Source organism: Sinohyriopsis cumingii, chromosome 16, assembly GCF_028554795.1.
Source record: "Sinohyriopsis cumingii isolate HCF-2022 chromosome 16, ASM2855479v2, whole genome shotgun sequence".
In the NCBI taxonomy this organism is placed as follows: domain Eukaryota; kingdom Metazoa; phylum Mollusca; class Bivalvia; order Unionida; family Unionidae; genus Sinohyriopsis; species Sinohyriopsis cumingii.
The window spans coordinates 56,514,712-56,540,417 of record NC_142976.1 but is presented as its reverse complement, the minus strand read 5'-3'; the positions used below and the strand labels follow the sequence as shown (position 1 = coordinate 56,540,417).

General features: G+C 36.6%; 1 protein-coding gene across 1 annotated transcript in view; it reads right to left on the bottom strand.

The window, feature by feature from the left end:
* LOC149780466 (uncharacterized) overlaps positions 1–25,424 on the bottom strand; it is a 35,085-nt gene extending 9,661 nt beyond the window's left edge. Inside the window, exons 1-4 of the mRNA XM_089937417.1 lie at positions 25,173–25,424; positions 3,248–3,413; positions 1,291–1,428; positions 254–443 (exon numbers count right to left, since the gene is read on the bottom strand). Of these exons, the coding sequence (XP_089793543.1) occupies positions 254–443; positions 1,291–1,428; positions 3,248–3,397 (478 nt within the window). The 5' untranslated portion in view covers positions 3,398–3,413; positions 25,173–25,424. The remainder of the gene's footprint in view (positions 1–253; positions 444–1,290; positions 1,429–3,247; positions 3,414–25,172) is intronic.
* Positions 25,425–25,706: the final 282 nt, after the last annotated feature.

The following is a 25,706-nucleotide window of genomic DNA, read 5'->3' as shown; positions in this document are numbered from 1 at the left end:
CACCCCTTCCGTAAGAGAATTCTTAGTTATAGAGTTCAAATCTAGTCCTAATTAAATGATAAGCTAATTGCGAGAAAAAGTAGCAGTCATGAAATACAAATTTCAGACTCTAACGGCACCAACCAGTTTCCATAAATAATACTATTATTTGATACTTTGATGGTATTCATTCTTAGCTAATAACACACACACACACACATACATACAAATCCTGTTGATTACTCGTACCTGAGATCCACTTCAAAATTCTTACCTTTGGAAGGAAGATAGTGCATGGGCACAACTATGACCTCCAGACTGTCTCCAGCTGACGGCCAGTCCTGCTGTTTGAACACACGGTCGCTGTCCATCCATCGCTGGGCCTTCTCCAGTGAGGGGAAATGCATCACCAACAGACCGTATTTGGGATGGGTGGGCCACCGTCGACCCTCGTATATCTTTATCTAGTTGTGAGAAAGTGCATACACAGCGCAGTCGTTTAATTAAAGTTAATGTATATGTTCGAACCATACACGTATGCAAATACAGTTAAACTTGTACAAAACGACCACTTAGGGGAAGGGTAAAAGAGTGGTCGTGATTGACAGGTCGCCTTGATTTACAAGTGACAAATACTATCATGGCAGAAATAACTGGTAGGAAAAAAAAAGCAATACATCATAGACGCGCTATTCTGCAAGCTATATATTTATCGGATAGTTTTCGATATAATGCCCAATTGTGCTTCTTCATAATTGAACACGTCTGATTTTATGGCACATAATTATCAACTGTAGTTGAAAACAACGAAATTAATATATGTAAAAATCGTCGTGATTTCTTTTATCTTACTGCATCTATTCAGAAAATTACACAAGACAATGCGAGACAACAATTGACGTACCTGTTCCTAAGTCACTGGATATGGGACGTGCAAATAATGATTTTCTGGTGATACTAGTGTTTATGTCAATACTCAACCAGTACTTTCTCAATCGAAAAAGCATGCAATTCGATTTTAGGCACACCAATTCGGAACCAGCAATGCTATAGCGTATATCTGCAATGTGACTCTACTGATAAAGGATACAAATTAAAAAGATCCGGGAAATTCCATGCTTCCGATAACTTCGTTCTGATTCAAGTTATTCGATTCCTTCTGGTCAGTTCCATGGTTCTAACAATATTGTTATGATGAAAGTTATTGGGTTCCAACATATATGAAATTTAAGCTTCAACGTCATAGAAATAAACCTTTAGAAAAAATATGAGGTTTAGTCACGTTTCATTTAAAATGTTGTTTGAACTTACATCCTCTGCGTATCCAAGAATAGTTCCCTTGGCATCCTGTATGACCTTCTTTTCTCTGACGCATGCGTTCTGTATCCTCAGAAGGCACTCAAGCTTGAACCGGAACATCAGTAGGACATCTCCCGTGGACTTCTCCATCTGGAAAATGGCCGATAAGATTGGTGTTTTGTGGAACATCAGTACATGAATGACCTGATAGTGTTAAGGCAATGTGAATAAAGTACCTTGCCTAGAGAAACACCACGGCAACTGACCAGGGCTGGTTTGAGTAGGACTCGAACCAACCAACCACTGAATGGATGCTAACCAGAGCCACAGTTTCTCTAGAAAGTTATATATGGAGAGAGAGAGAGAGAGAGAGAGAGAGAGAGAGAGAGAGAGAGAGAGAGAGAGAGAGAATACAAATAAGTTATCACTGAAGCTTGTCCACAAAACATGTCCTATCGAGTCTTGGTCGTAACTTTCTTGTGACTTATTCTACTAATCTAAGTCCAGTTTTAAAAAAGTGACATAAACAGTATGAACAGCGACCTAGAATACTTGAAGTGAAGGGACTTTACCTTAATATCTCCCCATCGCTATCATTCAGTGACTATCGTTTTTACCTTCCTATCTACCATCGTTATAGCTTCATCGAACATCGTCTTAACTTTCCTATCTGCCATCGTTATAGCTTCATCGATCATCGTCTTTAACTTCATATATGTCATCGTTACAGTGACCATTGTCTTTACCTTCCTATCTGCCATCGCTATAGTTTCATCGAACATCGTCTTTACCTTCCTATCTATCATCGCTATAGTTACAGTGATCATCGTCTTTACCTTCCTACCAGCCTTCACTATAGTTCCATCGAACATCGTCTTTACCTTCCTATCTATCATCGCTATAGTTACAGTGATGATCGTCCTTACCTTCCTATCTGTCATCGCTATAGTTTCATCGAACATAGTCTTTACCTTCTTATCTATCATCGCTTTATAGTTTCATCAACTATTGTCTTTACCTTCATATATATCATCGCTATAGTTTTACCAACCATCGTCTTTACCTTCCTATCTGCCATCGCTATAGTTACAATGATCATCGTCTTTACCTTCCTACCAGCCATCACTATAGTTCCAAGATCGTCTTTTCTTTCCTAACTGCCATCGCTACAGTTTCATCGACAATCGTCTTACCTTCATATCTGCCATCATTATAGTTTCATCGAACATCGTCTTTACCTTCCTATCTGCCATCGCTATAATTTCATCGACAATCGTCTTAACTTCATATCTGCCATCAATATAGTTTCATCGAACATCGTCTTTACTTTCCTATATGTCATCACTATAGCTACAGTGATCATCGTCTTTACATTCCTATCTGCCATCACTATAGTTTCATCGAACATCGTCTTTACCTTCATATCTGTCATCGTTATGTTTCATTGACCATCGTCTTACCTTCATATCTGTCATCGCTATAGTTACAGTGAGCATCGTCTTTACCTTCATACCTGTCATCGCTATAGTTTCATCGAACATCATCTTTACCTTCCCATATGTCATCGATACAGTTTCATCGACCTTCATATCTGTCATCGCTATAGTTTCTTTACCTTCATATATCTGTCATCGCTATAGTTTCACTGAAAATCGTCTCACCAAACTAAGTGGGTAGTCAAATATTGTACAAAACTGTGACAATAGCTTTTAAACAAAGGTTGCTTTCATTTGTAACCTTAAAAAAATATCTACAAACAATAACTAAGCATTTTGTGTTACAAATCATGCGTTAAGGTACAGAGTATGTTGACACAATAGCAATGTTCATCGTGAAACAACAATGCTACAGTATTCCCACTCGTCAATGCGAGGTAAAACAAAGTATAACTGTTCTCTCGTCAATGCGAGTTTAAAACATAATGCACGAGTGTTCTCTTAAATCAATACTATAAAGGTTAAGAACTTACAATAGGAAATGGGTCTTTCTTCACGACTGAGCATTCCTTTTTGGTTTCCTCGTTTGATCCCACTTGGACTCCTCGTTCCTTCTGAATTGTGACCCTAGGGTTTCCGGCCTGCTGACCGAAATTCTTGAAGCCTCTTCTTGTCCCCGGCATCGTAGACTTTCACTACCTGAACGACGGGGGGCATTGTTAACAATGTAACTAAGCATAAACAATAATATAAACTATAACAAGTATTCACAAATAGATTTCTACTTTCTAAACTACAATTTGAATTTTTAAGCAGACTGCACAATTTCACTGAACAGTAATATATAAACATATACATATATTTTAAACATTAGAACATTTGTACAGTAGGCTAGTTGTTCCCCTTTGTTTTCTTACAATACGAGGCATATTCAAATTTGTACAAGATGAGAAATATTAAATTGTGTATATCCATCCTTCAGTCCTGTCGTTCTTCCATCTTTTCGTCAATCTATCCCACGTTAATTTCTGCACTATTACTCCCTAATTATTATCGTATCTAAAAACACATATTATTATTCACCTTGAAAATGACACGACCTTTACCTACTTTTCCCTTAAGCACTGAGCCTCCTAGTTTAGTGGAGTTATAGCCCCTGATTATCATAACCACCCACTATCGTTTTTACATTGCCAGCATTGTACGTCATCGTTTAATGGAGTTACAGTCCCTGATTGTCAGACCCATATCCTTTTGTACAGTTATAACCCCTGACTATTGGACCAATCCACTTTAATTTTCGTACAATAACTATTCGGTTTATTTATGTTCGGACTTAGATTTAGTTTACAGTCTGATACTTGTCAGACCCTAGCTGGATTTCGTTATCCCTATTCTACATCATTACTTGGGGTTTTATTGCCCCTGGTTGTCGGACGCATTTACTTTCATTTTTGCATGCTAAATCACTTAATAATTATTGAAATTTAAATCAAATCTTGTATGCAGCTTAATGAGATCGATTATAATCATTCATACCATCATTTAGCAGAGGAGGGGGGAGCGGGGGCTGAATGGTCTAAAGCGCTCGCCGTTACAGATCACTGACATCTCACCTCTGTCCACGTGGGTTCGACTCTTGGGCTTTTGTCCAGCTTGGACATGTGAAAAAGTTTGCTAGTAACTTTCCGTGGGCCGGTGGTTCTTCCTGGGATTTTGCGGGGTTCTTTCTCCACCGGCCATACTGGCCAACATGTATAGCCTATCATATGCTGAAAAATGGCGTTAAACCCTACAACAACATTAATCAGAGTTACGGTCCCTGATTGACAGACTGATTCCACCTTCATTTCTGCACAATAACTCCCTTACTATACATTTGAAATAAATATAGTTGGCGCCTTCATATTGATGGCTTAATTTTATTGTAAATGTTGCTCATTTATTATTTCACCATAGTCACTGTTCCTCTAAAAAAAGCTATTCTCCTTCCTTCAGTGAAAAACGGGGAACATAAACTCATAATCTTCGCTTGTTCAAAGTATATATATATTGTACAATATACAACTGAAAAGCCGAATTTTCAACTGATCTCACACTAATTCACATAAATTTTTAAAACTCATTCGGTGGTTTCTAAATATGTTGTGCAAAGAACGTAAAAGTTATTTGATTTCAGCTATTTTAGTATTTGAAGTAATAAGCCTACTACTGAAAAAACATCAATTAGTACAGGGACACTAGGGTTGAATACCATTTATTTTTTAGTCCGAGAAATCCCCAGAATTTGTGTTAATACTGATTTACGATTTGTGGGTATGATGTCACTTATTCATTAAAATGTGCAATTTTGCTGCATGCAAATCTTTCCGGAACAAATCTGCGCACAATTTAGATATATACCGTTTTTTGGTAACTTCCATATCTAGCGCGGCATTGAAAATGGTCTCAGGGCAGATGATTGCGCTATTCCGAGTGGATTTACAAGTCACCAAACAAAGAATTTGTTCCTGATGTATAATGAACATATCACCAAAAGAACCTTCCTGCCGACGGTAGCTCAACAGCCGCGAAATACCGGTAAGTGTATGAAATGTACACCGATGTGTGCAGGAAAAATTGCCTGCAGACTTTTTCAGCTTTTAATGAATAGGAGATATCAGCCCCTAAACAAAAATTCAATATCATCACGGAGAAGGAGCTGATTTGTCGTCCCTCATTCATTTAAGAAGTGTACTTAACATTCTACAGAATCCATGAACTCACGAAACTTGAGACTTATTACACACTGTTTAAACTGATGTAGCAACACGAACTGAATTAATTCATGGTATACAGTTGATTGTCAAGCTCATGACTTAATGAACCTTGTAAAATATGATATTCAGTTCTCGTAGTTACAAACAATTATATAAAAAATGGAATCACAAGAAACAAATAAAAGAACTACAGATTGGCCATTGTTTGCAAATACTGTCTAAGCACATACGAAGGGCGCATGAATACATAAGTAGTTCCATTCTGGTATGATGAACCAATGACTTCTAGTCTTCAGCGTCACATGATGCAATATGAACCAGTCTAAATGCTTGTTACATACGTTTTGTGAGAGTGTGTAATTATAAATGGTTCTGGGGTCGCAATACAGATATTACGTACTACTGAGAGACTGACAGATGTAAGGTGAAGTTATTCGCATTTGCAACATGCATAGTGGAGTGACATACATCTAACTTACTTTAATGTTTTGTGTCTGAAATTTATTTGGAAATTGTACTTGTAGAAACTGTGCGTGATATAAGCATACAGTTAACCAAATTGTGCTAGAAATATCAGTCTAACGTACACTATCTTTAGCAGTTATTAACGAATGTTGCCTAGACAATACCAGCTTAAAAAGTGCAATTAGTGAATAACAAAATATATCAAAACGTAAAGCGTGTGATCTGCTCTTTTTGTTTTACAATTTACCTTAGTAGTCCATGAAGTGAAAATGACCAAGCGAAGTTAGCTTTTTTTATTTTTATAGGAGCACATCTGAAGTAAGGGAAAGCAGTATATTCTATGACCCAAATTACACACTTCAACCATGCACCAAAATAAAGGGAATTAAAACTTGTAACAATACCTAAGATATACAAGGTCTTTTCTAAATGGGCAGGATAACCTATGAGGAAAACCCGTGAAATTCTTTTTCTTTTAAAATCTAACCCTATCTAGCGCCACCTCAGTCAGTCTGACCTTGGAGTCACCTCTGTTTCTTATTGACCAATGAGGTCCTCATAAAAATAGTACGTTGGTATCAACTTAAAGTTTACTTATTTTTACTTGCAAGTTTAGAATAAATAGATCTGTGTCTATATCTAGTCTCAATGTTGAGAATAAATGTTTTTGGGGAATGATTTTTCAAACATTTCATGCACTTACTCGGTACATTTATAAGACAGTAAAAGAAGTACAGTAGAGACACACTATTAAATTCAGTCTTGCTATGTAATTATTTCTCAATAAAGAGTCATACGACAGCTCCATGTTTTATAAAATAAGGGTCCACATTTTTTGCATTTGTATCTTAATCGCAATAGTTGAACAATCTCTAAAATCTAAATGATACTAGATTTTCAACAACAAATTCATTTTACTGCAAAATAAGAAACTGTGTTACTAAAGTTGACTTAATGTTGAGCATTTAAAAATATTATTTCATTGCTCAGGTGTAAAGACTCTTAACCTGAGGTCAAGGGCGCATGTGGAAACTGATCAAGGCAGATTGGATAACGTTTCATTTCCGCTGCGAGTCAAATTCGAAAGTTCATCGTTTTGACAACTTAGTGGTTCCCATATCCCTGTTTACAAAGAAACTCAAGAATGTTGCTGGGGATACAATGCAGAAAATATTGGCGATTTCTAAAACATGCCAGCAAACCACTGTTTGATGATTCATGCAAAGATGCTATGACGAAACGGGGAAAAGTCATTACAGATTTAAGTAACAATCCAACAATTAAAAGTCTGAAGAAATACCGTATATACCACATAAAAAAAACCTCGTTGTACCATTATAGACAGCAATAGAAACATATGAAGATTATATGTGTCAAGATTAAACTCCCCGCTTATCTTATACAAAAATGTACTATAAAAAATAAAAGCAGCTGTATCAAACACTTTTTTAAAAAAAACACTGATTGATGGAAATGGTCACGACTGTATCAAATACACTGACCAAACACGTTCTCGAAACAAATCCTCACAAGATAATTATTCTGAAAACTTCCGACATGTCAAAAACAAAAGGAAAGGTTCCTCCAAATTTAAGTTATGTCAGTGCTAAAGATCGTCTCGTACTTTGAGTATAACAAACTCATGTCAGACGTTTAAAATGGATCCAGATGCCAGAGAAGCACACTAGACCATCTTATCATGGATTCAGACGCCAGAGAAGCACACTAAACCATCTTGTCATTGATTTAGATGCCAGAGAAACACACTAGGCCATCTTGTCGTGGATTCCGATGACGAAGAAGCACACAAGACCATCTTGTCATGGATTTCGATGTCAGAGAAGCACACTAGACCATCTTGTTATGGATTCAGATGCCAGAGAAGCAAGCTAGACCATCTTATCATGGATTCCGATGTCAGAGAAGCACACCAGAGCATCCTGTTATGGATTCAGATGCCAGAGAAGCACACTAGAGCATCTTGCTATAGATTCAGATGCCAGAGAAGCACAGTAGATAATCTTGTCATGGATTCCGATGTCAGAGAAGCACACTAGAGCATCTTGCAATAGATTCAGATGCCAGAGAAGCACAGTAGATAATCTTGTCATGGATTCCGATGTCAGAGAAGCATACTAGAGCATCTTGTCATGGATTCAGAGGCCAGAGAAGCACAGTAAATAATCTTGTCAGACGTAAAGCATTTATTAGAGAAGCTTTCATGAAGAAAGAACATCCAGTTCTTGCCGTACGGTCACCTGTTTCCGAATTCCATATATTGACGTCAAATATTGTATAAAGGTCGTGATGTACTTCATACATGAGGAAATCTCCAAGAACGAACTCAAGAACATCAAACTCACCATTCTCAGACTGGCATTCATCGTATAGAATAAATCTCAGAGATGGGATGGTATTGTGTAGATACAGTAGTGGTTCGAAAACATTTGTAAGCAGACCACTAACATTGCTGAGGTTCTCGGCGGACCACTTATAATCCTTCCTAATGTATATTGTACCGTTAGGTAAATACTGCTACCTCCCCACGGACCACCCTCGGGTGAACATTGACCAGAATGCATACCATTCCATTGTCTACTGATAGTCGAATCCATTCTTATCGAGTGTGTGAACTTTCACCCTGTGAGACATCTTCGCTAGCCAAGGCTCCGATGTGTTAACCCTATCTACACCTTGGCGGATCGAGCGTACAGATATTTCAATGCTTTGTCCTAGTGGCATCTATTGGATTTCATGAGTTGTCTCCCTTAGTATGTAATGGCAACTAACCAACAGCGCGTAACAGCTTGCCGCCACATCGAATTAAATTCACAGACCCGAAGCACCGAAATATCTGAACGATATGCCAATGTGTAGATAGTGTTAACACATCGGAACCTTGGTTAGCGAAGATGCCTATGAGACAGACGTAGTTTGATGTGAACTCCATGAAGAAAATGTATGATGATGTAGCACGGGAGAAAATCTTATACTTTTGGGTGGAACTAAATTTATATAACAATTATGACTGTATTTAAGGACTGTATATGTTTTATCTTTATTTGGTATTCATATACATTTTGCAGAATTATAACATCTTTGCCTTTTATAATTTATCTTGTATTTCACTTCTACATTCATTTAGAATGGTTTATATTCCTAAAGATTTTGTACCATTTTTCGTTTTCACATTTTTAGAACTTATCTTTAGTTGGCATAATATAGCCAATATTGTGTTGATGTGCCGTAAAACGCTACTACATACCTACTACAATTTAGTCAAACTTGGAAATTGAATATATTCATAGAAATCCTCATAATATCACTTTGTCTCATTTTTTTCTTTAACCTAGTCCTACCCCCATTCCCACGGCTTCGACTTCCACATTTACCAGTCTGTAACATAGTCTCTAGCCCCACTCCCATGGACTCGACTTCCACATTTACCAGTCTGTATGCTGGTCCCATCCTACTTCCCATGGCTTCGACTTCCACAGTTACCAATCTCTAATCTACTCCCATCCTCTTCCCATACACCCGACTTCCACATTTACAAGTCTGTAACACAGACCCTACCACCTTCCCATAGACTCGACTTCTACATTTACCTGTCTGTAAGCTGGTCCCATCCCCCTTCCCATGAACTCGTCTTCCACATTTACCAATCTATAACCTAGCCCCATCCCATTCCCATAGAAACGACATTCACATTTACGTCTGTACCATAGTCCCATCCCATTACCATGGACTCGGCTTCCACATTTCTAATATGTAAGCTGGTCCCATCCTACTTCCCATTCATTCGATTTCCATATTTCCAAGTCTGTAACCTAGTTCCATCCCCTTCACATAGACCAGACTTTTACATTTACCAGTCTGTAAGCTGGTCCCATTCCCCTCCCCATGGACTCGACATTCATATTTTCCAATATGTAAGATGGTCCCATCCTACTTCCCATTCACTCGATTTCCACATTTCCAAGTCTGTAACATAGTTCCATCCCTTTCACATAGACCAGACTTCTACATTTACCAGTCTGTAAGCTGGTCCCATCCCATTCCCATGGCATCCCATTCCCATGGACTCGACATCCACATTTTCCAGTCTGTAAGCTGGTCCCATCCCCCTTCACATAGACTCGACAATCACATTTACGTATGTAGCATAGTCCCATTCCATTACCATGGACTCGGCCTACACATTTACCAATCATTTTATTTCTTTCTTTTAAACAGTGAAGGAAAAGTTATTTGTTCGTAAATACATAAGAACTGCCAGTCTGAGAGACATTACATTTTTATGTTAGTGCCAAATCGTTACACACTCAATATCTGTTTCTCTAAGTGCACACGCATATATACATATATTCATAAATACATGTATATTATGGTCGCATATAACCCTAGTTAATTATATGCAACCAAAACCTACCACACCTGCCTAATATGTCATTCGAATTCAATTCAGGGCTTGTCCCTTTTCATTGATATTTCGCAATAAAACGCTTGTGAAATTGTTAATGTCATCGTACAGTCAAGCTGAATAAAGAATATTATCCTTGCTTGCATAAATATGTTATGAAATTAAAATAAATTATTATGGTTAGGAGTTTGAAAAGGAAGGGTAGTCATTAAAATTCTAGCTGGCTTTCTTATGGCGAATTTATATTTTTTTTCTGGAGGAGATTGGTCTCCCTTGTAATAAGTTTTTACCTCTTGTCTGCTTCAAGAAGCTAATATATCTACGTGAGACAATGGTATACTAATTGCACTTGTATTACAATTGCACTCGGTGAAATTCAAGATAAAGTTTACGCGGTTGTTGGGGAGAGACAATGCCGTGATTTTGTTAAGTTCAAAGTACACATGTATCAGATAGTATGGTCACAAATCATTCAATAGTTAAGTATTTGGCAAATACAAAACGCGCACACATACATACCCCCCCCCAAAAAAAATAGGATAACAAACAGTGTTATTATTACAACACTACAGCTGAACAAGCGATTTGTTTATTTGCCTTTAACGGCACTTTCAAAATGTTATTTTCTATATCAAGCCGAGGAAAGTTGGGTGTTTTCTCGAGGACACTTCAAGGCAGCCCACCTGGATGGCCTATGCGGGTAATTTAATTACGTTTTAGACCCTATATAAACTGAACTACCCAGGTTTTCTCCAAACAAGTTCATGATTTCTAAAAGGACGGGTACAGGGACATAGCCGGAACTGTTATATGAGGGGGAGGGGGTTTCGACTAAAACTTAGCTGAACAGTTATATGTTATCATACTCCTTAGTCACGCCGGATTGTGTTTGAACAGGAGGAGAAGGGTAGGGGTGGGAGTGGGTGTAAGTGGTGCATAGATGTAGCATTTGTTTTGTTACATGTATTGTCAGATAGAAGCTTTATTCTTCGCATCTTTGTTTTTCTTTTCTGAGAAACATACACAATGGAGCTGAAAAACGGACCATTTTGTATGTGTTTGATTATACGACGGTATACTGCAATTATATTAGAGACCAGGAATGTAATATTCTGGGGCAGGGTCCAGATACTTTAAAAAAAAAACAACAAATTCCGTTTGTCAATAACTGGAACAAATATCTGGATTTACAGCAGAATAATATAATATTTATTATATTATTTAAAATAAATTTGTTATCTTCAGATAAAGGAAAATAAAATATCTCAGAGCCAAAGAAAATCCCAGCCCCCCCCCCCCCGCCATTGGTCATTGCATTATAGTCAATGAATGCCGTGTGTCTATGTTAAATGTTGTATATGTTGTCATCTAAAAACTGTAACTAAAATGGGATGATTAAGTTGGCACTATAGTTGACACTGTAAAAGACATTGTGCTGATGTTAGATCGTTTGTTAATTAAAAGAGAAAACGGCTGCACTAAAGCCTACAATTTATTATCTACATTTTTGGTATAATAGGCGGGGAAACTTTGAGTGGGATGCCAGTACCCTGGCAAAGTATTATCGGAGAGGGTCAGTAAATATAAAACACACTGACTCAAAAAACTAGAAAATATGCAGTGGACTTAAGAAATTACGTAAAATGCAAACAGAAAGCAACTGTTTTTATGAAAGTTTTTACTTATTATTTGATGACAACCGTGAAATAATCTTTGATACACGATTAAAACAGGCAGAAAAGATGGCATATTCTAAAGATTTCTATTCGGTATTTATATTGCATAATTCTTCAAGAGATGATAAGAATTGTCCTGTATAATTATCTGCATAAATAAATATATAAATGAATGAATAAGTGCTGCTAATGATGTTGACGACGATGACCATATATATATATATATATATATATATATATATATATATATATATATATATATATATATATATATATATATATATATATATATATATATATATATATATATATATATATGGCCTTACAGGTAAATAGGAAACTACGGGTAAACAGACAGGGCCTTACTGGTATATAGACAGGGGCCAACGGGTAAATATACAGGACCTTGCAGGTGAAAAGACAGGACCTTACGGGTAAATTAACAGGGTCTTACAGGTAAACACAGAGCAAACATATCCAAATTATCATACCAACCCAAACCCAAACCAATCATTCAGGCTCATGCTTAAAGTGCTTTCAGCCAGCAAAATGGTCGTATTCTGCTTATGCAAGTTGTTAAATTGAACCAAGTTTCACCTGATTTAGTTACATCAAATCAACTGAATTACTGTACATGAAATCAAATGACGGCTAAATATAAAAAGAATTAATAGCAGAAGCAGTGAATCTGCGTTCAAATTTCTTTTATAAAATGTTCTGTTATTTACGTACATTATGATCAATATTCGCCTACAATTATCCCAAACAAAATACTGACATATTCAGAAGGAAACTCAATATTCTGAATTAAAGGTAATCGTTAAACGAAGACTGCTCAGACTGAAATGCGTGTAATTTAGAATATAATCTAATTTTTATTATACACCGAGTCGAGCTACTTAATTTAAAACAACTTGAATGCAAGAGAATGGGTATGTAACCAGATTCAGATGGTTGACAGTTATCAACTTTACGAGACTGGGAATGTATCCAGTCTGAAATAGTTCCAAATTCTCAACTGTACGCTGTGCTGATGAGGTAATATAATAAAGAAAAAGAAAAAGGCCAACAAACCATGGAATTGAAATATCTAGCATGTTTTGGCGTGTTTATTGATAGCTTTTAACCTTCGTATCAAATTGCCATCAATTACACTTCAAACATTTCGCTATGAGTAATTCCTGAATATTCATTAGGCAAACATGGCGCACAGTAAACGATATCCTGAATACATTTTTGCTGGAATGTCAATGGTAGCTACAATCATAATATGTCGCTTCGTTTTCCTTAGGTCTGTTATGTTGAAAGCTGATTGCCGTTTGATCGTCTTAGTCGTTGTCATCATCATCACGACCATCCTTATAAACTTTATCAAACTAAATAGACATCAATGTGACCACCACCACCACCATCATCAAAAATATGAGGTGATATGGTCTTTCTTTAATGTATTCATCAATTATTTGACAATAATAAATAAACAGAGCGACAAAGACAATAATAAATAAACAAAGCGACAAGAAAAATAATAAACAAACATTGCGATAACCCTAGAATGCAAGATAACTAGTTTTGCTATGTACATGTATTATATTTGTCGATCTATTTCAAGAGTGAAATAGTAGGTGACTCAAAAAAAACAGAAGGGTGCATTTAATATGTAGAATGGATAATCTGACACAGTCAAGCATTGACTGTAGAAATATATAATGAATACTAAGCTATGACTTATACACAGATACCAAACTACCAATGAAATATGTGTACGAAAGAAACGCGGTTGGCAGTTAACCAAACGATTAAACGTGTGCGTTTCCAGATGCAAGTTAAAATTACGGAAACTCGTCAGTAGCAACAATGAATAAAAACAACATATTACGGAAACCCAGGAGTGACAACGACAAATAAAACAAAAATTTGCGGAAAGTCAGCAGCGACAAATCTACAATTAAACAAACATATCACGGAAATCCAGCAGTGACAACCCTAGAATACAACAAAAAATGTTATGGAGTCTCAGTAATGATAACCTTAGAATTAAAAATACTGTTACGGAAACTCAGCAGTGATAACCCTAGAACACAACAAACAATATTACAGAAACTCAACAATGATACACCTAGAATACAGTAAAATACATATTAAAGAGGCTCGGCAGCGATCTTTTGTGATTTGACGGTGACATTCTGGCTCACTCATGGGCAGAAAATTGATAGGTATATAATAACAGGGCCTGATTAGGTCAAGTGTTGTGTTGTGGGGTGGGTGGGTTGTTTTCAAAATTTAAAAAGGGCCGTGACTTTCCTCGATAGGGCACCAAAACAAACGTCTATGTGTGTATTTTCTCGGTGTGCATAATACCCAATAAGTGTGCGCAAGTATAAAACGATGGTCAAATTTCAAGTGACAAGTTTTGTACATACGTGTGTACGTTTTTAGCAGGGATGGGGTCCGTAAACCCGGAACCCATCTTCCCCCCATCCGGCCCTGTAATAAAATACAATATTACGGAAACTCAGCAGTGACAATCCTAGAACATTAGTTTACATCTGTAAAGCTGAATTTAATTACGCCTTATTAATCATTTGTGACTGCTGTCGTAGTAAATTACATGGTTACTCAAGGTAAAAAGTGACCGCCCATTACTAAGTGGTGAACATGAAACTTGACACCATAACAATACATCCCTCATAATTCAATCGCATAGTTGAATTATTTCCCCTCAAGCTTTGCTAATTAACACAGCTGTTAAATTTACTCGTACTTTTTCTCACCTTTAACTGTCCGCAAGACTGTTGTGTTAGTTTGACATGTGTGGGACTTACCTGCATAGTATGTAACTAAGTGCATAACATAATTAGTATTGTATCGTCAATAATTAAGTGCAAAACATAATTAGTACTGCGAGTTATTTCATAGCTTTACAATAATCCTAACGTCACACACCTTATTCCGGTATCGGCAATTTATTTTCAGTTTAATCGGACCGCATGACAAAGATATTTCTTTATATAGCTGTTGTTAGCGATAAAATATTGTGTTATCATCCTAACTGTCATTTCAAAAACAGATTGTGATAGGCACTATCGGTTAAATTTGAATCCAAAAACGATCAATTCACGGGCCTGTCTGTTGCAACTCGTTTGTTAGATATGGCTCACATTTACTCAGTACCAACAGGGTTCATGTTGCGATACGTTAGCCCTATTACACTATTTAGGGGCATCTGACGACTTAATAAAAGGAACACAGTGTATATATGATTCTTCTGTTTTTGGTTAACATTCACAATATTTTAGAACGGTGTTTATTTAAATGGAAACTGGATAACAAAGATTGAAGTTATAACTATTGTAATTTATTTATGTTAAACAATAACCAATATGACAGGGCATCAGAAAAGACAGCTCTGAAAAGCTGTATACTCGATCGCGAGGACATAATAGCTCACAGCTAAGACAGCTCTGAAAATCTGTAAATTCGATCGCGAGGACATAATAGCTCACACCTAAGACAGATCTGAAAAGCTGTATACTCAATCGCGAGGACATAATAGCTCACACCTAAGACAGCTCTGAAAAGCTGTAAACTCGAACGAAAGTTCGTTGTTGTTGTTGTTGTTGATGTTGTTGTTGTTGTTGCTGTAGGGTTTAACGCCATTTTTCAGCACAAGATGGGCTATACATGACGGCCAATATCAACGGTGGAGGAAGGACCCGGGTCGAGAGTTCGTAATAGTTCACACCTAAGACAGCTCTAAAAAGCTGTGAACTCGATCGCTATTACATAATAGCTCACACCATTCAAGCAATAAATAGTATTAGTCAGCGATCCATTCACATTTGTAAGGTCTTATGGTCTTAATGTTTTACTGATAGATGGGATGAGTCAACGATCTGTCGACTATTAGGCCTAGGCCTTCCGATAAATCGTTTGTGATTTTCCTTCTGTTAGGTAGCGCGTATTAATCCTTACACGTACTACCAAAGTCAACATGGCTTTTAATTATGCTGCCCATAAATGTATGTTCAGGTACGTTCAAGGAAGGTATTATACAACATTCAAGCACATGAAAACCAGCCAATATAATTGGCAGAATCCACTGGTCTCCATGCTTGAAAAATTTAAAACCCATGAGCCCGAGTCCGAGCTTGAGATTTGTGTTCAACCAATAGCATGAAACTTTACTTCCGTAACGCCATTTTAATTGCTAATGAAATCAAGTTTAAACTTAAGCTCAGACTTTTTAAAATAATTTCCAGACCAGGGCTAATGTATATTAAAATTTGCTACAATATTCCTCTCTAAGGCGAAATCTTTTCTTGTCACAACTACAAGGATGCGCGCATCCGCTATAGTCTGTTTCCAAAACTAGCTAAAAGAATATGATTTACATAGAGTTGCCTGCCTTATATTAGTCTACTATCTGGTCCGGCTCATTTTTAGTCTAAATTGCAATATGAAGCAGACGGGTCAAAACAGACTCTTCGGTTACTTACAACAAATGTACTTATATACCCGCCCAGAGTTGTAATCAGACAGACGAAGCTTTGAGAATTAAGTCTCTTTTTTTTTGTTCTCTGAAACTGGTTACAGTTACGAAATGAGTGGTTGGCATAGTCGAAGTTTTAATGTTGTGCATGACAAGGGCAGCCGACGCTATGGTCAGTTGAAATGAATACCTAGTGTCCATCATCGAATGTCACAGTGAAACGTATTGTTTTAAACTAAAATGACCAGCTGGGTAATTACCAAATTTGTATACATAACCAGCAAATTAGACAAGAACAAAGCGTGACTTGAACGAAATAGTCCAAGAGAAGTAATTTATCTTATAAAATCTTGAAAGTCCAATTGTTACAGACTACTGTGCCCTATCACATGACGTCAAATTCTAGTCTACGCTTGCACAAAGAAACGAAAACAACATGACTGTAGTGCTCAAAATCTCCTACTACGGCCCGAAATACCCATCCCCTCGGAAACTGCTACCACTCCCTAGATTCCGTATATATAGAATAAGTATTATATGAAGAAAAAAAAATGTATTGAGACTTGTCGTGTCATTAAACACATCAAGAATGGAAAGGAACAGGATATAAATACTGCATTTTAAAATTGTGTTTGGAAATAGTTAACTGTCAATCAGACTATCGGCCATTGACCATTCAAATGTGCTTGTTGTTGTTGTTGTTGTTATTATTGTTGTAGGGTTTAACGCCATTTGTCAGCACACGATAGACTATACATGGCGGCCAGTGTTAATAGTGGAGGAAGAACCCGGGAAAACCCCTGGAAAGAACCACCGACCCACGAGAAGCTACTAGCAAACTTTCTCACACACCCACATTGGCCGAATCCGAGACTCGAACCCATGCAGACAGAGGTGAGATGGCATTAAATGTGCATGCACGTCTTATCGGTTCGTCATCTTTTTCTACCGTATATGTTCACTTATCCTCTCACTAAAGATGATTCGGTGCATCTATCTAAACTAACTTCTTGTAAATGTAAATATACGCTCTTTTTAGTTTTTATGGCAGTTCACATATGGAGATAAAAATATTTTTAAAAAATGTTTACGTACTTTATGGACCAGTATGTGTAAATACAAAATCCACTTCTCCCTTATAAACTCGTGAAATCTAGAGTGACACTCTCAGCAATAATTGATTGCATCACCTCTTTTGATTGAGAGTTTAATGTGACGTCAGGGCAGAACAGGCCAGTCAGCCATTATAGTAGACGAATATTGAAGGAATGGCTAATTTGAAATGGAAATAAAATTCATGCGTACCAAAAATGGTCAGAACACGAGGTCGAGCAAAAGAACCAAAAAGATCATTTTCTTTTTGTCCTTATTTTGGAAATCTGAAGGAAGACATGCCATGAAGAGATGGATCGACTGATCATACGTTAGTTAACAGGCAAGTGTCATCACTGCACATTCTTCATTTTTGTTCCAATAATACTATAGACGATAAAATCATTACAACAGTGGCGTAACTATCTCACCACGGGCCCCACAGCAAACTTTTTGTACCGCCCCCACACCCTTACTGTCACTTTATTTTTTTATGTTTTTCCTGGCTGGGCCGTGCCTCCGTCTCGGCCAGGCCCCACAGCAATCCTGTACCTGCTACCATGGTAGTTATGAACTGCTTACAAATCTTTATTGTCTCTGATAATTAGACAAATTTAGTTAAATTTAAGTGTGTTGCTCTCTAATGTTGGCGCAATAGCTCTACTAAGTATGCATAGTGATGCAATGCTGGATTACGGAATATCTGCAATGAATCGTGATTTACTTGATTCCAGGCCACATGATAGTTTTGAACACTTCTGATGACTTGTATGCTTGTGGTGGCTAAGTGGTTAGTGTGCAGTACACGCATTCGAAAGGGTGCGTGTTAGATGCCTACAATCACGTCAACCCTGATCGGCTACCTTGGTGTCCCTGTGCAAGGAACTTCGTGTCAAATGTCTTGGTACCAAAATAACTTACTTTGTTTTGTGCGCTCAAACACCAAAAAAAAAAAATCATATACTTTTGCAAAAAGTGTAAGATTGCTCGAGAATTTAAGAGAGGTCATTTTTCCTCGCAACCATACGCTAATTATGCACATTGATTTATTGGAAAACAACGGATATATTTTGTCAGGTAATAAACAACTCAAAATAAGTTCGAACAGAAACATCAATATTTTTCTTTTACAAGTTTCACGATTACAGTCATAGAATACCATGAAAGGTCGTGTTCGACAAGAACTAGTAGCTCTTTCTGTCACGACTCTGTGATCGCCAACTAAGTGACAAAAAAAGCAGCACCAACAAGTTTAGTAAAATTCAACAAATAATGTTATTCTCTAAATTATAAAATGAAAATTTAAGAACTTACAGTATTATGAATGAAATCCCCACATAATCCTAAAAGTTATATCATAAGTCCAAAAGTATAGTGTTCCGAATGAATTCCAGTGGCGTTCCGAAGTAATTTCAATCTTTAATGTGCTGATGTACCAACAATCGTGAATGTACCTATATTCGAATAGTCTTGATGTATCACAATGATATAATCTAGAATGTGTTTTAAAAATTCACAAAAATGAAAAATAGTGTTTTAGACCAAAATGTCAATGTTCACTTTGTAATTCCAATGAATAATTTAAATAAATAATTCCTCTAAAATTGTAACTAAAAACAGCTAAAAATGATTCCGCCACAGACTAATCTTAAGATAGGAATACAAAATTGTGTTGATCAGGGCCTTTAAATTAAATATACATGACATAGCTTAGGCCCATGTACCTACTAACGTGTCCTTCCAGTTGTCTGACAAAACCAAGTTTAATATAATAACTACATACCTTGGTAACACGAGACTCAAATATTTCGAGCAGTAAATGAATTGAAGTTTCAGTTAGGAACATGATTTGTAACAGACGTCGACAAAACGCATAAATTCCTCTACAAATCGGCCAGTTTTGTAATTCATTGTCAGTAACTGTCTGCAAGTCGTTTGGGACAAAACTGTAACCATGTTGTACTTGAACTAGTTCACCACTTATATTAGGCATGTGCAACCAACGGCCCGCGACCTCGTCTTGTCAGGTTACATTTTACATCATCGGATGTAATCGCTATCGGGACCGCGCCTTGACGATAGTTGCACATGCCTGACTTATATCAGTGAAGAGAGTTTTCCACTATGACTGTGATCGAGGCATTGGGATCACCTTGGCTATTTCTGCGATAAAAAATATGCATCGGATGTATGTCGGCGCAATACGGTAATGTACAGAAAAAACACACATTTTGTTTGCCGGATATTTCTTCGGAAAAAAAGAAACTGCAAACTATTCTGACCACCTCGGCTATTTCTGTGATTGGATTGGTCGTAGGAATGGCAGAAAAGTTGCGAATGAAATAAAGTTCGATGCATTCGCAATTTCTCTGTCAATCCTTGTTTCGTAAGTAGCCAAGGTGGTCCGAATTGCAGTTATTTGCACACATTCGAGGAATGATCCGTGGGATTGACCTCCAAGTTGCGAACGTTATCGAGGATGTACTCTCTCACCTCTGAAGGTAACCACTATCAAAATAAGGCTCAATAACATTGACACGTATACATTTCAAAACATGTCAGAGAATAGAGGAACCAAATCAGTAAAACGATTGGTACTACAAGGGTGATCCTTACATGATTCCCATCTTTGTATTAGTAACAATTCCACGACGTGTGAATAGCTATCAAAATCTTGATTTTCAACCCAACAATAACCTATATAAAACGAAACCTGAAGTAATTTATATATCAGACTGTGACAGATGCATCCAAGATATTAATTTTATGGAGAAGGAAGAGGAGTAAAAAAGGACCGAGTTCCCATGAAAACACTCATTACGACAATTATGGTGAACACATAAACACAGAACTAGAATAAACTCGGCAGCCGCCCATGCACATTGTAGGCCGAAACTTGAATATCAAAATATACCAACACACATCATGCGTTTGTGTACTAGAATTGTCTCAAACGGGTATCGAACAAGAAATAATGAATTCTTGACATCACTATAACCAACACGACAGAAACACGAAGGTAAAGTAGAGATGTCTCTCAATCAAAAATATACTGCATTGTCAATCATACAGAACGGTTTAGTGCTCGCATTTGTATGACTGGTATTGGGATATACGACAAATACATTCATAACATAATACCAATCATTCTTTTAATACCGTTCATAGACATACCGCACGATAATTTGCAAAGATGGCGCCGATTTGAATTGTAATTTTCTTGCAAATGCCGTCGTCTTCAACAACCTAGTTTTCATATTAAATTTAAATAGTATTTAAAAAGAAAACTTGAAAGATGTACTATACTTTACCTGAGGATATAATTTTAATCTATTTTTTTGGGGGGGGGTTGGGGGTTGGCGGCGGGTCCAGTTATGTTTTAATTTTTCTATGTCTTTAAATTCACAAATAATTTTCATCAATTATATCACTACGTTCCGCGTTTTTGGCTCGACAGAATTAGTCTTAGTTTATCCCAAAACTTTGTTTGTCATGAAGGTGCCAGAAAACCTGGTACCTGTTTGAGAGTTGACACAATACAGGTTGGTAGTGGGATACATTGTTGTCTGTATCTTACAGACAAAATACCTGTACAAAGTCAACACAACACACCATATCGAAGCCATATATCAAAGAAGGCTTTAATTTAGATTGGGGCAAATCTCTGTCGATTGATTTTATCTCGGAGGATGCAACGGATTAGATGATTAAGCGCCGAGTCGAGTTTCGATGTGTCTTTTAATGCCAATTTATTGACCTTCGGGGAAATCCTGTAAACACACTTCATTTGTCGCATAAATGCCCTTTTTGTTATTGTTACAAAGCGAATGCCAAATAATTTGTAGGCAAGAGTGCTAAAGAATGTACATGAAAAGAAAAAAGTGTGTAAACATTTATTTTTTAAATCGTGTAATACACGCATATATCGTGGGTTACGCTGGTACAAGTGTTAATGGTCCTGAGTAAAGTTGAGTGTGTCCTTTGTTTTGTGTCGCATAAAATATCCGTTTACCTATGTAAAAGGACTTTTTTTATTGATACAATATGACTTAATGAACAGAAACTTACTAGATTTTAATTTTTCAAACTAAAACTAATTTCTGTTACTATCATAATTTAAGTGAAGTTTTTTTGCGATTTCTTCGTGCTTAATAATGTTCACACCTTCAAAATTCGGCGTAAATTTGATTATTCGAACTTTGAAAAGGACAAAGCAAACACTAATCTCAACATCCGAGTGAAAACCTAGACTCATGCTTGTTGACTGACTGGCGGAATCTACAGATAGGAGCTAAAAAATGGAGAGAAAAACGTAGAGACAATTGTCAAACAGCCTGACAATTATCAAACTATATGTTTATTTTGCGTTGTTATCAGATAAGCAAAATGTAATAACAATAATTAGAGATGGGGTGATCTGTCTAATCACATGTGTATCGTACGGAAGAACTAACTTATTTTGATATACTTCCAGGCCAAGGACAAAAAACTGAAACATATTAATGGAGGTTGGGATAATCAAGTGTCTATCGTACTGGAAAGCCATCCTCTTTCAGGCTGGTTTAGAAATCATCATTGCCTTGATCTTCAGTGAAAGAGTAGACTTACCAATACCCTGATCTTCCTAAGAACTCATTTACAAGAAGCAAGGAACATGAAAATGCAAGATGTGGAAGAACCAATTGTAAAAACATGAATGGTTAATTTTTTGTTTCTTGAAGTTTGTCATTCACACGGTTGCTTCTATGTGAATTTACTTTTGAAAGGAGAATAGATTAAACAATTCTGTCAATATACCAATATTATCCACCAATCCTCTTCCCGACAATGTATATTTTAAACAAACTTTTCAGTGTTTTTGAAGTAAACGATTCATATTAGATTCAATATTTGATTTCAGGGTTAGCAAAGAAATTTTTTTCAAACATAAAAATACAAAACATAAAAGGTAATGGAATATTGTCAGCTCTCGAAGATCAAAGCACCCAACACATAAATATAAAATGACATGGACAAGGTTTCCGTTGTATTGATTTTTAGCTTTTTTTTTGCCTCAACGTGCGAAAAATCCATCTATGGGATTCGCCATCATGTTATGGCTTAAATATAGTTTTCTTAAAATGATATTGTGATATTAACAGACAGCATGTTGTGGTTACTAAGTTTCATTGCAGACTTGATTTCTGGTCCCACTTCCATTCAAAATCAGCTCTTTACTGTTCAGCTTTCATTTGAAAATAGACGTTGTGAGAACAGTCATCAGATAAATCAGTCATCACACAGAACAGTCATAAAATATAACAGCCATCAGATGAGTCAGTCATCAGATAGAATAATCATCAAATATAAGACCTCAAATAAATAGGTCATCAGATAAATCAGTCATCAGATAGAACAGTCATAAAATATAACAGCCATCAGATGAGTCAGTCATCAGATAGAACAATCGTCAAATATAAGACCTCAAACAAATCAGTCATCAGATAAATAAATCATCAGATAGAACAGTCATCAAATATAACATTCATAAGATGAATCAGTCATCAAATAGAACAGTAATCAAATAAATCAATCATCAAAAATTATAATCATCAGATAAATCAGTCATCAAATAGAACAGTAATTAAATAAATCAGTCATCAAACAAATCGTCATCGGATAAATCAGTCATCAGACAGGCATTGTTCCCACCCTATTAAAACTGATAGGTCTTAAAAAGAATTAAATATTTTATTCTATTCTTAACGAATGGAGACTTATAAAACCAAGTAGACAAATTGGCCAAAGACAAATATTAAATACCAAACATGAAAGACAAATTAATTTTTGAGGTGTAGGTATGATAATCCAGTCTTTACTGTACTTATTAAAAGGGTCATATCTTAGGGTTAAATTGCAAAACATCAGTCACAACGTGACAAACCAAGGAGTAAAGTAATATTGAAAGAAAGTCTTTTGCTAGGTATTCCTGTTTTTCAACTGCGTCGCTTTCATTATACTCCATAAAATAAACGCATTTCAACCGTGACGCAACCAATTCATCTTTATACATACCTGAGCATAATATTGATTCATTTAAATAGTTTGGATTGGACAGCATATTTGGTCAACAAGAGCCATCTTTCTAGCAATGGGAACAAATATATATATATATATATATATATATATATATATATATATATATATATATATATATATATATATATATATATATATATGGTGAAAAAATACATAATTAAAATCGATATCTTCGTCTGTACGATATCTTCGTCTGTACGATGTCTTCGTCTGTACGATGTCGAGATTTTAATCGAACTGCTATCTGTAGACTCCTCACTTGATAATCTTGTCTCTGGCAACATGCGAACGATTGGGGCATCAGACGTCCTTTGGTGCCATAATTTGCAGTGGGGTTGGGATGATAGTGCCACATCACGGTTTTATGTAGTAAGTGTACACGACAGAGTGTTAAAGCAAAACTAATATTCCACATTGCGCTTTTATCGTAATGCTCGTAAACGAAAAGATTTGTTTTTAGTGATTGGATGGATATTATTACAGTAAGTTTGACAAGAATTGCTATCGAATGTACGATTCTTTTATTGACTGTGTATACGTTGAGTCGAATAATATGCAAGTTGCATTATAATTTATATTTTGGTTTCTGGTATCCATTTTGAGATCTATGGACCCAAATTTGTTTTCCTGCTCTTCGGTTGTATAATAGGTCCGTTTTGCTGCCTTTGAATTGACAGAAAACCTATGTCTTTACTTATATGTGAGGATATACCTGACAGGTATAGTGAAACACATGGGGTGGATGGTGGATAGATGAAAGGTGGTCATGGTGACAAACCGAGCAGAATTATTTCACAACAGTATTATGCTGATTTATGAGAAATGCTACGGTTTGATCCCGTGGCATTTGCATTGTTGTTGATTTTGTTGTTGTTGTTGTTGTTATGGGTTTAACGCTACTTTTCAAGCAAGCACGTGATAGGTATACATGGAGGCCAGTATATTTGATGAAGGATGAACCAGGGAAAATCTTGCAAGAACGACTGACCCACAGGAAAGTAGTGGCTAATTTCTTACTACCCCAGTTTGGCCGAGCTGGAGACTCGAACCAACGCGGACGGAGGTGTTATATCGGTGATCTGTAAAGGCCACCTCTTCCTTGCATTTGTTTATAAACTATAGCTTAATTGGTAATGTTTGGTCATTATTCTTGAATATATAAGGTGTCGACTTTACACAAAGACGGAGCGTAAAAACATACGATTCTTCTTAAATATGAGCAAGGCACAACACCTACTATATAACCGGCTTTTGTATTTACAAACTCGAAGCAAACCTAAATATTCTCCATGTTTAATGAGTTACTGGATGTGAAAAGTGTGCGTCGAATTCGGTGTCAGAGGTGGGCCATTTGTCTTCTCTAAATACGTCACCTGTCGTTGCCTAGAACCAAAGTATATATGTGACCTGAAAACACGAATTTATACGATGGTAGCTCTAAAGATGTAAAAGAAAGTCGATAGAACAACTTACCGGTATGTCTTTATATAAGTCCTCTACGTTTAAATTCCGGATCAGTGTGTGCAGACGATACGTAGAGCCCTCCTACCAACGTTGTTTGTTGTGGATTTGTTGAGCTCTGTTAAAATTACGCTATCATTCAATTGACAAGGTGTAAGCCCCCTCATCTATTGAAGTCTGGCCTTGTATAGTGGAAAGATTCGCTTGATCAATATTGCCAGTGACCAGGTATTGGAAATATCTGTTACATCGACAACACGGAGCGACACCTAATGCAATTAAAGAGCCGACAATCTCATAGCTTATCGTTTTGTACACCGTGTACAATAACAAAATCAGTCAAAAGTTGATCCATTATGGAACCATGATAATAGCCACACGTCCCCATGACGTCACGTATGTAAACAAACCCTTGATGGAATTCAGTATGGGTTTAACGAAATGATGCACATTGTTTTGTGCAAACGACGCAACTGTCATTCAGTCACATAACTGAAAAAGCAGCGGTCTTAGCAAACGTGACGCCAGATGTCAAACATTTTGGCG